The sequence below is a fragment of the Elaeis guineensis genome, chromosome 10 (assembly GCF_000442705.2).
Source record: "Elaeis guineensis isolate ETL-2024a chromosome 10, EG11, whole genome shotgun sequence".
Taxonomy (NCBI): Eukaryota; Viridiplantae; Streptophyta; class Magnoliopsida; order Arecales; family Arecaceae; genus Elaeis; species Elaeis guineensis.
Genome location: NC_026002.2, coordinates 78,144,698 through 78,160,913, shown reverse-complemented (window position 1 = coordinate 78,160,913; position 16,216 = coordinate 78,144,698). Strand labels below are relative to the sequence as shown.

Below are 16,216 nucleotides of genomic sequence, written 5' to 3'. Positions count from 1 at the left end.
AAAAGATGGCCGGAAGCGGATCCGTTGAGCACTCCTTTAAGAACAAGGGTACTGCGAAGGCACACGCCCTTCCTCTAGCGCCAATCCTGTTGGTGCAAAAATCTGCTTGCGCCGGAGAAGCTGGAGTTGGAGAAGCCGCGGTCGCCGTCGGGACCTGCAAAGGAAGTCTAAACCGGAGGTGGGGTTGCTCCGGCAAGACCCTCCGACGCTCAAGTCAGTTCTCTGCCTCAACAAGAATGGAGTGCTCGAACGGAGAATTTAGCAGAGTTTTGAGATAAGAAATGAGCTTATAGAATAACGTATCTGGGTCCTCCTTTTATAGGCGGAGGAGGTAACTGATTGATGGCGACGTTTGTAACCGTCTGGTAGCGGGCCGCCCATAGTCAGGGAGAATTTATTGTGAAGAGTAGTGGAGCAGACCCGTGGCTATTGCTATGGCCTGCCACGTGGAGCCTGTTGCAGGTAGTGGAGCGGCGTCCGTTGCCGCTAATTGTTAGGGAGTAGTGGAGTCACGCAGCACCCGCCGCAGGGAGTGGAGCAGAATCATGGCCGTTGATACAGCCTGTCAGAGAGTAATGGAGCTGCGCGAAATTCGCTACAGGAAGTGGAGCAGGATCGTGGCCGTTATTGTGGCCTGCCAGGGGGTGCAGATCCATTGGTTAAAGTTCGGCAGCGGTCGGAGTCCGGCCACCGTAGAGGTCCGGACGAAGACTGTCTGCGGCCGTTGGAATCGAGGACGAAGCCCGGCTCCCATAGGAGTCCGGGCGAAGTCTTCCTGCAATCAAGGTTAAAGGCGAAGTCCGGCCCCCGTCGGAGTCCGGACAAGGCTTACCGGCAGTTGACGTTGAGGACGGAGCCCGGCTCCCGTGGGAGTCCGGGCGGAGTCTGCTTGCTGCTGAAGTTATCAGTGGAGTCCGGCTCCCGTAGGAGTCCGGACGTAGTCTGTCTTGCAGCCGTTGGAGTCGAGAACGAAGCTCGGCTCCCGTAGGAGTCCGGGCGAAGTCTTCCTGTAATCAAGGTTAAAGGCAAAGTCCGGCTCCCGTCGGAGTCCGGACAAGGCTTACCAGCACTTGACGTTGAGGATGGAGCCCGGCTCCCGTGGGAGTCCGGGCGGAGTCTGCTTGCTGCTGAAGTTATCGACGGAGTCCGGCTCCCGTAGGAGTCCGGACGCAGTCTGTCTTGCAGCCGTTGGAGTCGAGAATGAAGCTCGGCTCCCGTAGGAGTCCGGGCGAAGTCTTCCTGCAATCAAGGTTAAAGGCGAAGTCCGGCTCCCGTCGGAGTCCGGACAAAGCTACCAGCAGTTGTCATTGAGGACGGAGCCCGGCTCCCGTGGGAGTCCGGGCGGAGTCTGCTCACTGCTGAAGTTATCAGCGGAGTCCGGCTCCCGTAGGAGTCCGGACGCAGTCTGTCTTGCAGCCGTTGGAGTCGAGAACGAAGCTCGGCTCCCGTAGGAGTCCGGACGAAGTCTTCCTGCAATAAAGGTTAAAGGCGAAGTCCGGCTCCCGTCGGAGTTCGGACAAGGCTTACCAGTAGTTGACGTTGAGGACGGAGCTTGGCTCCCGTGGGAGTCCGGGCGGAGTCTGCTCGCTGCTGAAGTCATCAGCGGAGTCCAGCTCCCGTAGGAGTCCGGACGCAGTCTGTCTTGCGGTAGGAGTTGTCGGCAGGGCCCGGCTCCCGTAGGAGTCCGGGCGGAGCTGTCCTGTAGCTGAAGTTGTTGGCGTCGAGGATGAAGCCCGGCTCCCGTGGGAGTCCGGGCGGAGACTTCTTTTGAGGTCGGCCTTGTTGGCGGGGCCGTTGATTCTGTGGAGGACTTCGGCTGGGGGTATTTTATACCCAACAGCATAGTTATATATCTTTCCATAAATTTCAGTTCTAAACCAATGAGCCATGTAATCTTCTACATTTTGCCTATTATACCATATAACTGTCATTGCATAAGGGCATGAGATTCCACTAAGCTACCATGACCTATAGCTGTAGATTTCTTTTTCTGGATCAACAATCCAACTATCAACCTCATGCCTCACTTCATAACCACTCTTTTCATTGTAAGTTAAAGTATAATGTCTGCTATCAACCTTAGATTTCTCTACCTTTTCTTGGATGATAGGACATATGGGACCACTAAAATTTTTTAGCTCTTCCTTTTTTTGTCTTAATCTAATCATCATAAGGATCTTGATCTCTTCTAGTATTGTGATAATGGGTCTATCTTTGCTCTTCAAAATGTATGAATTAAAACATTCTGCCATATTATTTTGGATAACATCACTACAAGCTCTCTTTGTAAAGAAAGTTCTAGCCCAAGTCTGAGGAGGAGCATCCCTGTTATTTATGACATCCTTATAAGCCTCTTCACTTACACTCTCAAGTATTCTAATGTAGCCTCATGCTTCTGTAACGTGTAGGCAAGTGCTACCTCCCATAGTGCATTTTTAAGAACCTTGTCTTTGTAATTTTTTTTGAAAGTTACTATGTATGTCCTCATACAAAACCTATGCTCAACCCCTCCCAAAAGATGCCGGAAGTAAGGGACTAGACCCTACATTGCAAGACATTAAAATAAAAAGGCACAAATTATTATGTAATTGTAATAAGAAATGATATAGAAAAGAACTGAAAGAAAATATAAACTTTAATGCTTGATATTACCTTTTGCTGGTCTGACATAAAAACCCAACATTTCTCTTGTGCAAAGCCAATATCCATCTAGAACAGATTTAGAAACCATTCCCAGGACTCTCTTGTTTCTGCCTCTACTACTGCCCAAGCTATAGAAAACATCCCCTCATTAGCATCTCTCTCAACTACTGCCAGTAGATGTCCTTGGCAAACTAACTTAAGAAAACAACTATCTAAACAAATTATAAACCTACAACCAGCAAGAAATCCCTTCTTGCAAGCATCAAAGCATATATAGAACCTTTGAAAAATAGGCTTTACCTCAACTTGTGGTCTCCATACATGAACAATAACAGTGCTATTAGGGTTTGACCTTTTCAATTCATGAGCATAGTCATGTAGTCTTGCATACTGCACCTTATAAGATCCTTGAATTTTCTCAAGTATCCTCTTTTTTGCCCTGTAACACTGATATATTAAAATATTAACAACCAGGTTCTTACGAACATCTTCTTATAAGTCCTTGACTTTAAAATCAAGATTGCTTCTAAACTTATCTAGGTAGTATCTAGCAAGCCATGATGACTTTATTTGGCAGTTTTTATAGCTTCTACTATATTTATGTTCAGGATAATAGTACTTAACTTAGAATGACCTTTCTATACTCATCCATGAGGCAGATATTCTCCATGGACAGCCATCAGCACATACAGTAGTAATGTAATGACTAGCATTCATTTTGAACTTAATATTATATCCATTCAATATCCCATATATTTTTACAGCATCCTTAAACTCCTTATGATTATCAAACTTCATTCTATTTGAGAATTTTGGGTCCTTCAAATGTGTCTTAACATTAGACTCCTCAAAGCATTTATCATTTTTGTTAATATCATCACCATCACCATCAGAATCAGAATAATCAGACTGAGACATTTTTTCTTCATCGACATCCTTCAAGAATTGATTAGATGGATTTAAATCTTTGTACATGTGCATTTCCACCTCATAATCACTTTTAGAGTCAGTTGTATCATCTGCTTCCTCTACATGAACATCCACAAAATCACTATCATAGCCATCAGTATCACTATCAGTATCACAATCATTATCACTATCATTATGAGCACTAATCTGAGCATCCTGAGCATCCTTCTCAGTGTTATCTGCAAACTTACACGTATTTTTATCAACATTGTCGATAGCAGTATCAAAATACTTCTTAGTAACATCATCCATATCTATGACTTTAGGTGTATCCAATTGATGTTCAACATAAAGATGTACTATACCCCTATGGTTAACTTGATTAAATGTCTCAAAAACTTGGTGGTCACAATATAAAAATCTAAGGTTATGCTTCAAATCCCTTTTTAGTATCTCATAATACACTTTATCTACATTATTGTAATCTAACTCATTTAACTTATCAATAATACTAAAATATGATACTTTATCAACATCAATATCATCTACCTCTACCATTGATCCACTAATATAATCAAATGTAGGATGGTTAACAAATGATCCACCATGATGAATAACAACTGTAACAACTACATCTATGCTGCAAATCATTAAAAAAATACATATAAACATTCACCAATTGGCATAATTATATAAAAACTAGGGCTTACACTAATCAATTAGTAATTACTGCAAATCTTTTGCCAAAATAATAGGTCTATTTCAGTTGTCACAAAGGACATAGATAGGATCACAAATGCAATAGAAGAAGTAGATGAAATATAAATAGTTGTCTGAATGAGAACAGATAGTATTGATCAAATTGATCCTTGGATAAATATCCAATGACATGCATTACAGTCCACTATTCAGAAGACTATTAAGCATAAAAAATTAAGAGGTCACTTCCAAATCATATAGAGAGACAAAGACCTTTAGCAGACGGAAAGCGAAATTAGGGGTCTACTATTCCGACAACTAAAGATAGATACGAGAGAACCAATCTCAAATCATATAGAGAAAAAATTGTTTCTGAATAAAATATAGGATCCTATAAGCAAACATGTATTTTTAAATCCATACCTCCCAACTTGTCGCAGAACCTTCGATTAACGATGGTGGGATTCTAAAAGGAAATAGATAGGTCTTGCTTTTTACTGATGAAGAAGCAAACTTGTTGAATGAAGATGAGGTTGGCACCGCAGTGAAGAAGCAGCCATTAGAGATCTAGGGTTTTGAAGGGAGATTATACGAAGCAAGGTAATCTGAATCCCAAACAATTCTTTTTACTGGCATTAGAAATCATGTCAGTATCTTTTGATCACATTAATAAATTCTACATCACGTCAAAATTTATCAGCGTGCATGTAAGGTCACGTGACAAACCGGACAAACGGTGTTGATGCTACCTCACGGAAGAGTCGGTGCAAAACCGAGTCCACGTTCACCGACATCTTGCTTCCCTTAACTAGCAAACCTCTCCTCTCCCAGCGGTGAAGTCCACTGCCGGGAATAGCGCAACAAAGAAGCATGAAAGCTCTCGGCTACGGCGAGCTCCTCAAGAGCCCGCTTTTCTTTAGGATCTCCGTCATCGCCGTCGCCTGCGTCGCCTTCTTCTACATCGGCAAGCACTGGTCCGACGGCTATCCCCAGCTCGTGTTCTACACCAACACCGATGGCAGCGCTCGCCGCCCTTCCGCCCCCTTCGTCGCCGTCTCCCCCAACAGCAACCTCACCGTCGACCTTGCCGCTCTCATCTCCGCTGCCCAGACCGCCCCGCCTCATGCGACTCCGGCCGCTGCTCTCGCCTCCACTCCTCCCCCGCCTCATGCGACTCCGGCCGCTGCTCTCGCCTCCCCTCCTCCCCCGCCTCCTCCTCCTCCTCCACCGCCGCCGCCACCGCCGCCGGAGAGGTTTGGGATCGTGGACGAGAACGGGGCTATGAGGGACGACTTCGAGATCGGGGAGTTCGATCCGGATCTGGTGGCGAGCTGGGACGATGGGGCGGCTAGGAACGAGATGAGCGAGGGAAGTGGCGGAGCTAGGGTTAGGGTCAAGAAGTTCCGTCTATGTCCGGCTACCATGAGGGAGTACATTCCTTGCGTGGATAACGAGGAGGCGATCAAGAAGCTGAAGTCGATCGAGAGAGGGGAGAAGTTTGAGCGGCATTGTCCTGAGAAGGAGAAGGGTTTGAATTGTTTGGTTCCGGCGCCCAGGGACTACAAGACTCCAATTCCGTGGCCAAGAAGCAGAGACGAGGTTTTCCTTTCTTGAATTCACTATTTTATTTCTTAATTTTCAAATTCCTCGTTCTAAGTATTGCCCGTCTAGATTCATTTTTGCCTCTTCTTTCCGAAAAAAAAAAAATCTTTTCGTACTCGTTGTGAATATCTACTGAAAATGTTGTTTTTGAGTAATTTCCCACGTGAAGATAACACCAGTTGTATAGCATGGCGTCAGATCGATGATGAGGTCTTGTTCAGAGAGTGATTCCTATGTTTCTGGTGATATATTATTACAGGTATGGTATAGCAATGTACCACATACACGCTTGGTTGAAGATAAAGGAGGGCAAAATTGGATTACAAGGGTTAAAGATAAATTCAGATTTCCGGGTGGTGGAACCCAGTTTATACATGGAGCAAATCAATATTTGGATCAAATTTCCAAGGTTTGACATCAAATCTTGGACATGTGCTCATCTCAGCTTGCATTGTCCATCCAACTGTAGCATCTTACTTCCTATTTGTGCAGATGATTCCAGATATTGCATTTGGTTACCATACAAGAGTTGCCCTTGATGTTGGATGTGGCGTGGCAAGTTTTGGTGCATTTCTACTTTCACGAAATGTGATTACCTTGTCAGTAGCCCCAAAAGATGTTCATGAAAATCAGATACAATTTGCTCTTGAACGTGGTGTACCTGCAATGGTAGCAGCTTTTGCGACACGTCGGCTGTTGTATCCAAGTCAGGCATTTGATCTAATACACTGTTCAAGATGTCGAATAAATTGGACCCGTGATGGTATGTCATTCACTGTTTTCCTCTAAACTGACCTTGTCATTCTTGAACATATCATGAATGGATCATCAAACACAAGCAACAGTGTAATCGTTGTCTTTGTTCTTCTCATATCAACTGTGTTTTTGAGTTTGTTTATGCACTCTTCCAGACACTCCAATATTGGACCCAAAACCTTCTTGCTTTATTTGGGACTGCTTTATTTGGGATAGTCCGTGTTCTTCACCATGTTCTTCTTGCTTTATTTAGGATAGTCCATGTTCTTCACCATGTTCTGCTGGCTTTATTTAGGATAGTCTGTGTTCTTCACCATGTTCTTCTAATTTTATTTAGATAGTCCATTTTTCTGATAGATTGTGTACTCCAAAACCATTCATAGTACATTTGGGATGAGTCATCTGAAAAGCTTTTGATTTATGGGATCAAAATGCATTTGTTCTTTTTGGTTGGGTGGGCCTGAATGCTGTGAGATTTCTCCATTGATTTGGATTTATGGAACTTGTATAATGAAACATTTTTAACATTTAAGAATCCTTGTTGCTCCAGCAGAAACCCATCTTATACACAAATAAATATATGTGTGTGTATATATCTGTACATGCGCACTAATACCGCATATATATTGTATGTAATCATAATCTCAATCTTTGAATTGTTTATGTTCACGTTAGCTTCACTATACTGATCAGTTGCCCACTTGTGGTGAAGATGGAATCTTGCTTCTTGAGGTTAACAGAATGCTCAGAGCTGGAGGTTATTTTGCCTGGGCCGCACAACCAGTTTATAAACATGAAGAGAGCCAACAAGAGGCATGGAAAGGTATTCTTTTCCTGAATTGTCGATTAAAGGAAATCCATTTATGGGTTCTGGTACATCTTTAGTGTCTATATGTGGACTACAAGCTGATTTGGAAGTTTTAGCACTTATTTCTTTGCTTACGCTTGCAATCTCTTACATGTCATCTTTAATTACGAATTAGAGTTGATCTTCACCATATCTAGTTAAACTGACTTATCTTATTCTATTTGTATGCTTGGCAGAAGCTAAACACTTACAAACTGTTTTTATTCTCAATTTGATCAAAAGTTTTCATTGTTGCTGTATGGCCAAGAAATGATTTTTTTTTTAAAGTTTATTTTCGTTTTTTTTTCTTTTTCCATGCACTTACTTTCTAAAAGGTTGTGTTAAACTATGAATTGATCATTATATATCTTAAATCAGTCCATTGCTTTCCTATCATTCGTGATTCAGTGTCCTTAAGAACAGTATGTGGTGCCTTTACCATTTTCTTGCTCAAATTCTGTGGGTGTGTCTGAAAAGAGAAGAATTAAATGGAAATCATCTGAATATCATGAGTGCAGAAGAGTGGAGAATTAAATAGTGATCATCTGAATATCATGCGGTTGAACTTGTTATGACTCTCACTTTAAGTCTTTTTGAGTAATAATTTGACTTTAATTTGTTGCATGCTAATTATTGTTTTTGATATACTTACAACTCTTCTATTTAGAGATGAAAATATATTTTCATCCCAGCATGATTTGATTCTTGCTGCAAGTTTCATAGCAAACTAATCAATCCATCATTTGGCTCCATAAAAACCTGATTCTGGCTGTTCCTATGAACAGCTCTAGAAAGTTAACTCTCTCGGCGTTTTGAAATAGATATCAATAAGATAATGCAATTCCAAGCTTAATTGTCATAACAATACACCTATGTCACTATTTTCCCATTTGTAAATCATCATAACCAGCATTTTATCATATATACCTTGAGAACATGTAATTTCCATTTGTCCTGCATAAGCCTTCGCTGGAGCTACACCCCGCACCCCTCCCGCCCCACCCTTTTTTTCCCTTTTCTCTTTTGGCTGCAATGCTGACATTGGGATCCATATGCAGAGATGGAGGATCTCACAGCTCGGATTTGTTGGGAGCTTGTGAAGAAGGAGGGATATATTGCTATATGGCGGAAGCCTTTAAACAATGCATGCTATAACAAGCGAGATTCTGGAATTCAACCTCCACTATGCAATGCAGAGGATAACCCAGATAACGTTTGGTATCTCCGAAACTTTTTAGTTTATGTTGTTGCTTAATGAGCGGGAAAAGTTCAAGAATAATCAACCATTCTTTATACAGATCCTCTTTTTTGTTGAAAAATTCCTAAAAGGATATTATAAAAGCTTCTTTATGTGTAGTCCTAGCTTCTATGGCATTTATGTACAATGTGCCATGCGATATCCCTCTTGAGCATTCCTATAAAATTCAATTATTACCATGTTCTTCTGGGGAGTATATATTTTATTTACTGTTTATAAATACCTGTCTTGTTAAAAGGCTGTTATTTCCCATGGGAGACTAGGATTATAGCTGGTTTTCTTAACTATACTATGTTTTGAATGCATCTTTATTATTTTATATGATGTTCTACGAGAATCTCCAAATAAAGATGTAAAGGATGGTGGTTTTGTTTGGTGCATTTGCATGTGATAGAAGATCATCATTTTTTTTGTGCTTTTTCCTGTTTTTCTTCTATAATGAAACTTATAAGTTTATAGGAAATAGTTTGAGAACATTATGACAATTCAAAAAGTACCTCATTCATGGAAGCAAATTTTTCATTGAATATATTGAGTCCATTCATCATTTTTTCCCTCTTTATCATCTTATTTGTTACTTTTGCGGTTTTAACCTCTTCTTTTCTTTCTTTTTTTTTTTGTTTGTGGCTAACCAAATACCACCTTCTCTTAAAAGTTTCAATTTTGTTTTTATTGAGTTATATAAGAATGAGAAGATATACACAAATTAAATCTTAGTGTAATTTATTGTAATTTAATGCATACAAAAAGCTTCTGAATGTAGCCTTGAATCTTAGTGCAATTTTAGTTGCAGTGATTCTTCAAAGCTCTTGGAGAAAAAAAACATAGGCATTTATAGGACTGCTTGACAACCCTTAATTTAGCTAGAGACTCCAATTTTTTTCATTTTTGTTAACCTTGTCTTGTGCGTATCCTTCTCAATGCATTTATTTATCTTCAAGTTAGTTTGCTTGGTCTGTAAGTGGTTCCATGCTTGCTGCAGGTATGTTAACTTAAAAGCATGTATCAGCCGACTTCCTGATAGTGGCTATGGAGCGAATATTCCACCATGGCCTGCTCGCCTGCACGAGCCACCACAAAGGCTTCAAGCTGTTCAAATGGATGCTGATAAAGCAAAAAATGAACTCTTCATGGCAGAATCTAGGTTCTGGAATGACATCGTTGCAAGCTATGTCCGTGCTTTCCACTGGAAAAAATTAAAGTTGCGAAATGTAATGGACATGAGAGCTGGATTTGGGGGGTAAGTATTTTTACTCCTTTTTTCTCTTGAAGTGTTACTTGGACTCCGTGTTTTAGGTATCTTCAGGCATTGCTCAGCAACTTATACAAAAGCCAATACAGGGACACATTCATATTGAACATCATAACTGATAAAAAGAAAGTAAAAATTATCCAGAAGGAATTTTATATATAATTTATTAAAATATCATGCCCTTTATACATTCTTTTCTAAATACAACTGTAGATACACATGATTTAACATTAAAACTGAGATGAAACATGTTTAAATATATAGGCCAAGCTAAGATGTTTAAGGGGATCATGTAGGCTAAATCTTGGATAGGAAGCAAATCCAAAATATGATCCATCTAGCCAGCTTCTAATTGATAGAATAAGGCGCGCTGTCTATGCTATGTTTACCACATTGGAAATATTATAGATCATGATGGTCTCCATTACTTGTGCATGGTACAGTGTCTGTAGAACAAATTGTTGCATTAGGAGACAGTATCAATTGTAAGAACTTCCAGACAAGGGTTGACATGGTTTGAAATTATGATGTGATGATCTCTAGGACAAAGGTCCAAAAATTAGTTGGGTCAACATAAGATACATTGATTGCTAATTTTGTGGAAATATCTAAACTATGAAGGACGGCATCAGAGTTAAGTAATGGAACTATGGAAGATTCATAATTGTAAAACTTTTTATCTTGTTTCCATTATAAATATGGAACTAGAGATTGATGAGGATATTTCTGCGAGGATTAAAGCAAGCTGCACTAAGTGCAGATGCTTTGTCCAAGTGCTAGAAATAGTTGAATGCAACATGTTACTTAAGGAGAATCTAATGGAACCATTTCTAAAACTAACTTTTTTATTTTCCATGGGCCATAATGCTGTATGGGAAAAAAAGTAGAAAACACAACTATCAGCTTAACATAATTGTGGTGCTTTATTATATTGTTGGTAATATTAGCAGGAGGGGTCGGGGGGGGGGTGCGACTTTTTTAGTATCTTTACTCATGCCAAAATTTCGACCTGCATGTTTTCAGTTGTAATTACAAATAGAAAGTACTCTTAACTAAAGCTGACATGGTGTTTAGTTAAACAACTCGAGTTTGTATTATTATATTAAGATCTTTCATTGCATGGTAATGTGATCTTCTATATCAACTGATTGGAATTGATCTTGCATATAGGTAGGTTTATCTGTTGCAGTGATCTATCTGATGGTGCATCTGGTGCTTTTCTTATAAACCTGGATCGTGTGATAGGTCTGAAACCTCTTATTTGAGTAATATAAGATTCAATTAGATGGCATGATTATGTGAAAAAAAGTTAATTATAATGGACTGCTCATTTGAAGTAAAAAATTTATTTATGAGCACTGTGGCCAAAACTGAAATCATTTGTTGATATGTTGAGATGCATATTGTTAACAGGTGGTGAACTTGGTTCATCATCTATGGTTTGTGAATATATCCTGATGAGTGTGGGGCTTTCCTTTGTTATTTTATGACCTGAAGCAAAGCTCTATATTTTTTCTTTTTTCCTCTTTTCTTCGGTTCATATGGTAGATTTCTTCCTTATAGTTGCTTCTCTATGTTCTTCCTTTGTCTTTTATTCCACCATCTCATCTTACTATTTGGAGAACTAGATTACTTTTTGTTCTGCCAATAAGAGAAAAATGGCAAATTATTTTTTCTTTTGATTACATATACCTTACAATTCTTTTTCAGTCATATGATGCTGCTAGTTTTGGCATTCTTTTGTTATGATCATCCATTATTTATATGGCAGATTTGCGTCCGCACTAATCGATCAACAGATTGATAGCTGGGTGATGAATGTTGTCCCTGTTAGTGAACCAAATACATTGCCTGTAATATACGATCGTGGACTTATAGGAGTGACCCATGACTGGTATGTTTTGTTCAATTTTATATATAATGTTGAGAGTTAGTTGCCGGGGGATTTTAGTTTTGCATGTTAACCATTGGAAACTTCAAACTGTTGCTTTACATGGCTGTGAATGTATTTGGAAGCATTTATTAATTTGTAATTTGATATATGATTTGAATTACTTCTTCATTTCCATTGTTTAGCTGGGTGTGCTGGCATTAACTTTTACCTCAATGAAAAATCTCCACTTGCCCTGGATCTCAGCAATTGTAAAATTATTTAATTGGTCTATACCTTTATTATGTGTTTATGAAAGTTAATCTAGTCATTTAGGCATTTTCTTGTGCCCGCTACCCTATTTTCTTGTGTTAAAAAAACAATACTTACCTGTGCAAGTGTGCTATCCAATATTGATCCAATATTGATTCAAACAGCTTGAGATGTCTTTGCAGTTCAAACAGCTTCACTAAAGATTTTAGCCATTTTTTCTTTTGCTCTGCTGTAACACATATCAATGTTCATCATTATTCAAGTAATTACGAAATTATTATTGTAGTCTTCTTAACTCTCTCTCTCACTCTCTCTCTCTCTCTCATCTGCGCTCCCTCCAAAGTATTCTAAAACTTTCTTCTACAGGTGTGAACCATTTGATACATATCCAAGAACTTACGATCTATTGCATGCATTTAGCCTGTTCTCCAAAGAGCACAAAAGGTAATTTGTCCTGTCACATCATAGAGTGATTTTCATGTTATTTTGGGTTGTGTTCCCTTGCACTATTTTGTTTACTTATTTATTTTGTGTGCTTCTATTTGCATCAAAATCTTTTTAGTTCAGAGCTAAAACTTTCTAAGCAATTGAAAAACCAGTTCAGTGTATTCTAGCTGAAAATGCAGTGATCCATGGTTGGCAACTGTTGTCATAATTGGCATTCTATGGGCGTCTAGATTTGGTCAAAATCATATTGTGACAAATTAGTTTGGCAGATCAGTGGTATGGAGCTGGTCCTGGTAAACATGGATTGAACTTGAGAGCACAGAAGATCTCGACCTTTTAGTGTAGAGGATTAGGTAGCATGGCAGTCTTTTTCAATTGAGAAATCCTGCTCATAACTGTACTAATCCCTCTTCTACTCGCAGGTGTAATATATCTGTCATCTTGCTGGAGATGGATCGCATACTAAGACCGGGTGGGCGTGCTTATATTCGAGATTCAAAATTCATCATTTTTGATATTCAAGAAATCACAGAGGCCATGGGGTGGAGAACTCAGCTGTGGGACACAGCTGAAGGCCCACATGCAAGTAGGAAAATATTGATGTGCCAGAAAAGGATGTTGCGTTCTTAATTTTCACGCAGCTTGCACTGATAGCTCTAGGCCCGGACTGGGGCCTCACTGAGGAGATCCACTCGGTATGTGGGCTAACTGGATGTAGAGGATGCACCCTATTGGCTTGGAGGGTTTGATGTTGTTGTACAGCAATTATTAATTAATTTCTACTGGATTACAAGTATGATCATTAGCAGATCTCTTTTGTTTGTTTCATCACATTCACAGTCTCAATTATAATAAATTGAGATGAGTCCATTGTAAGGGATAATTTTGATGTATATTCGTTTTCATTAGAGTGAATTCCCTGCGGGTATTTTGGCTTTTCTCAATTTATATATTCAAGAGCCAAGTTAATGTTTGCGAGTGTGATGCAAGTAACATCAATAACTAGTAGGAATTAGTTGGCAGTGAGAACAAAAGGTGCAGGTCATGAACTGGGGTTTGTGTTAGCTTCATTTATTGTATTGGCTGTGACCTGCTTGTTTGCATGATAAGAGCTGCATTGTCTGCGATGTTAGCTTCGTTTGTTGTATTGGTCTAGGCTGTAACTTGCTACGTTTGCATGATAGGAAGAGCTGTATTGTCTGCACAACTCTCCCATTTGCATCTTACACAGCGATGGATTTGTTTGGTTTGTGGAAAATTTTTTTTTATTAAAATATTTTTTTTTAAAAAATTGATGTATGGATAAATAATTTTTGCATGTTTTGTTGAATATTATCTATTTTCTTAAAATAATTATATAAAATACATGTTATGTCTTTAACGAAGGAAGATATCTTACCTCATTCTATCTAAATTTAGGACACTTTGAAAAAAATATCTTAATTTCTATTTGGTGGGAATTTAACTTTTCATATCTCATATAGATTTTTTTCATGATATATTAAAATTTTATTATCATGGAAAGCTATATTTTTCACCTCTCTTTTTTAAAAACTCTAACTTAAATATGAGATATTTTTTTATTTTTTTGTTGATTACGGTTTTCTTCTTTTTCTCGTGAATCAAATGAGTTATATATGTAATTTTAATATTTGAAATAGCTCACATCGGTAGTTTTCATACGAGTAAGTTACAAATTGCCAATAAATATATTGAAAAAAAATTTTAATTAAATTATTTATTTATAAATATTATTGAAAATTTGACAATATTCTTATATATGATTATTTTTAATCGAATATAGTAATTTTTTTTGATGTTATTTTTTGAATAATTTTTCACCAATTAAATATAGTAAATTTATTTTTTTTCATAATTATTTTTTTAGATAAATAATTTATAGAAATTGATAAATTATCCTTATGACATAATCTATTCAAATAATTTTTTAGATATTATCCATCAAATTATATGGATATTATATGTTGAATGTTGTCCAGGGTGATCAAGTTCATCTGTCCTTTCTCTGTTCCACATCCCGACCAGCTGTAGCATTTTGTGACACTTTTCTTTTTCTTTTTAGCAAAAAGGGAGAAACATACCTCTCTAAGTTTGAGTTGTTTACATCTGGACCCCACAAGTGTATAAAGTGTCAGTAAGCCGTACGAGGGTTATATAATAACTAAATTTATAAAATTCCAGAACTACCTTTCTTACTAACTTAACAAAAGACTTGAGATTTATACAAATAAATAGATGATAAATGATGGATTGCTTTGAAATTTGTGTAGATGGATGAATGGTAGAATGTAGTGCTTTGAAATCTATATAGATAGATCGATGAATGACAAAGAATGAAATATTTTGAGATTTGTACAAGCGAATAGATAATAAAGGATGGAGTATTTTGAGATCTATGCAAATGAACGAATGATAAAGAAGAGAGCACTTTAATATTTGTGTAAATGAATCAATGATAACGGATGGAACGCTTTAAGATATATGCAAGTAGATGGATGATAGAGAATGGAATGCTTTGAGATATGTATAGATAGATGAATGATAAAGAATGGAGTGCTTTAAGATATATATAGATAGATAAATTGACAAAGAACAATATGCTTTAAGATCTATGTAAGGGGGTGAGTAACAAAGTATAGAGCAATTTGAGATCCATGCAAGTAGATGAATGATAGAGAATACATTATTTTGAGATTCGTGTTGGTGAATAGATGATAGAAGATGGAGCGTTTTAAGATCATTGCAAGCAAATAAATGGTAAATGATGGAGAGCTTTGAGAACTATGTAAGTAGATATATGATAAAAGATAAAGTGCTTCGAGATATATATCGATGGATGGATGAGAAGAGATACAATGTTTCGATATCTATGCAAACGGATGGATAATAGGAAACAAAATGCTTTAAGATCTATATAGGTGGATGAATGACAAAAGATATAGTGCTTTAAAGTTAGTATAGGGAAATAGATAATAGAAAATAGAGCACTTTGAGACCTATGCAAGCAAAGGATAGTATTTTGAGACCCGTGCATATGGATAGATAATAAAGGTTGGAGCTTGCAGGTCGATGAATAATAGAGGACAGAGCACTTTGAGATCATGTGAAAGCCATGATTTAGTTTATCTTTCTTCTCACTCTATTAACGGTAATAGGATCCAAATAGATAGCTAGGTATTACAATAAATTTAAAATTTTGGTAGATAATTGATATCGTTTAAAATTTTGGAACCTAAGTGTACATAGTTCAGATTTAAAGAGGTAAAAAATTTTCACAAAAAAAATATTATAGCAAATTTAGTCCCCCATGGCAAAAAAGATGTGGAAGTCGAGAGCCTAGTAAAATGGAGAAATTATTGCTTGGACCATGTCTTGGTAGACCACCCAAATCTCATGGTGGATAACATGCCACATTAACCCTTATATTTCACAAATTGCCAATTGCACATTATCCACCATGCATGTGCTCCAAGATTTATGCTGGTCTAGCTGGGTGTGGTCTAGGCAATAATTTCTCGATAAAATGGGGTGCCTGCAGCAATAGATTGCTGAATCATACTTGCCTGGACATGATCAATTGGTGATCAGGAAGGCTTGTGGCCTATGTCTGTGGCCTTCATTACACAACAAGAAAAAATC

General features: G+C 38.2%; 1 protein-coding gene across 1 annotated transcript; it reads left to right on the top strand.

Annotated features, from left to right (window-relative positions):
- Positions 1 to 5,040: 5,040 nt before the first annotated feature.
- Positions 5,041 to 13,492, top strand: LOC105052180 (probable methyltransferase PMT11). The gene is made up of 9 exons (XM_010932914.4): positions 5,041 to 5,850; positions 6,113 to 6,262; positions 6,346 to 6,616; positions 7,322 to 7,432; positions 8,515 to 8,674; positions 9,697 to 9,954; positions 11,738 to 11,860; positions 12,476 to 12,553; positions 12,979 to 13,492. Exons 1-9 carry the CDS (start codon positions 5,122 to 5,124, stop codon positions 13,184 to 13,186), a joined length of 2,088 nt encoding a protein of 695 aa, XP_010931216.1. The 5' UTR covers positions 5,041 to 5,121; the 3' UTR covers positions 13,187 to 13,492.
- Positions 13,493 to 16,216: the final 2,724 nt, after the last annotated feature.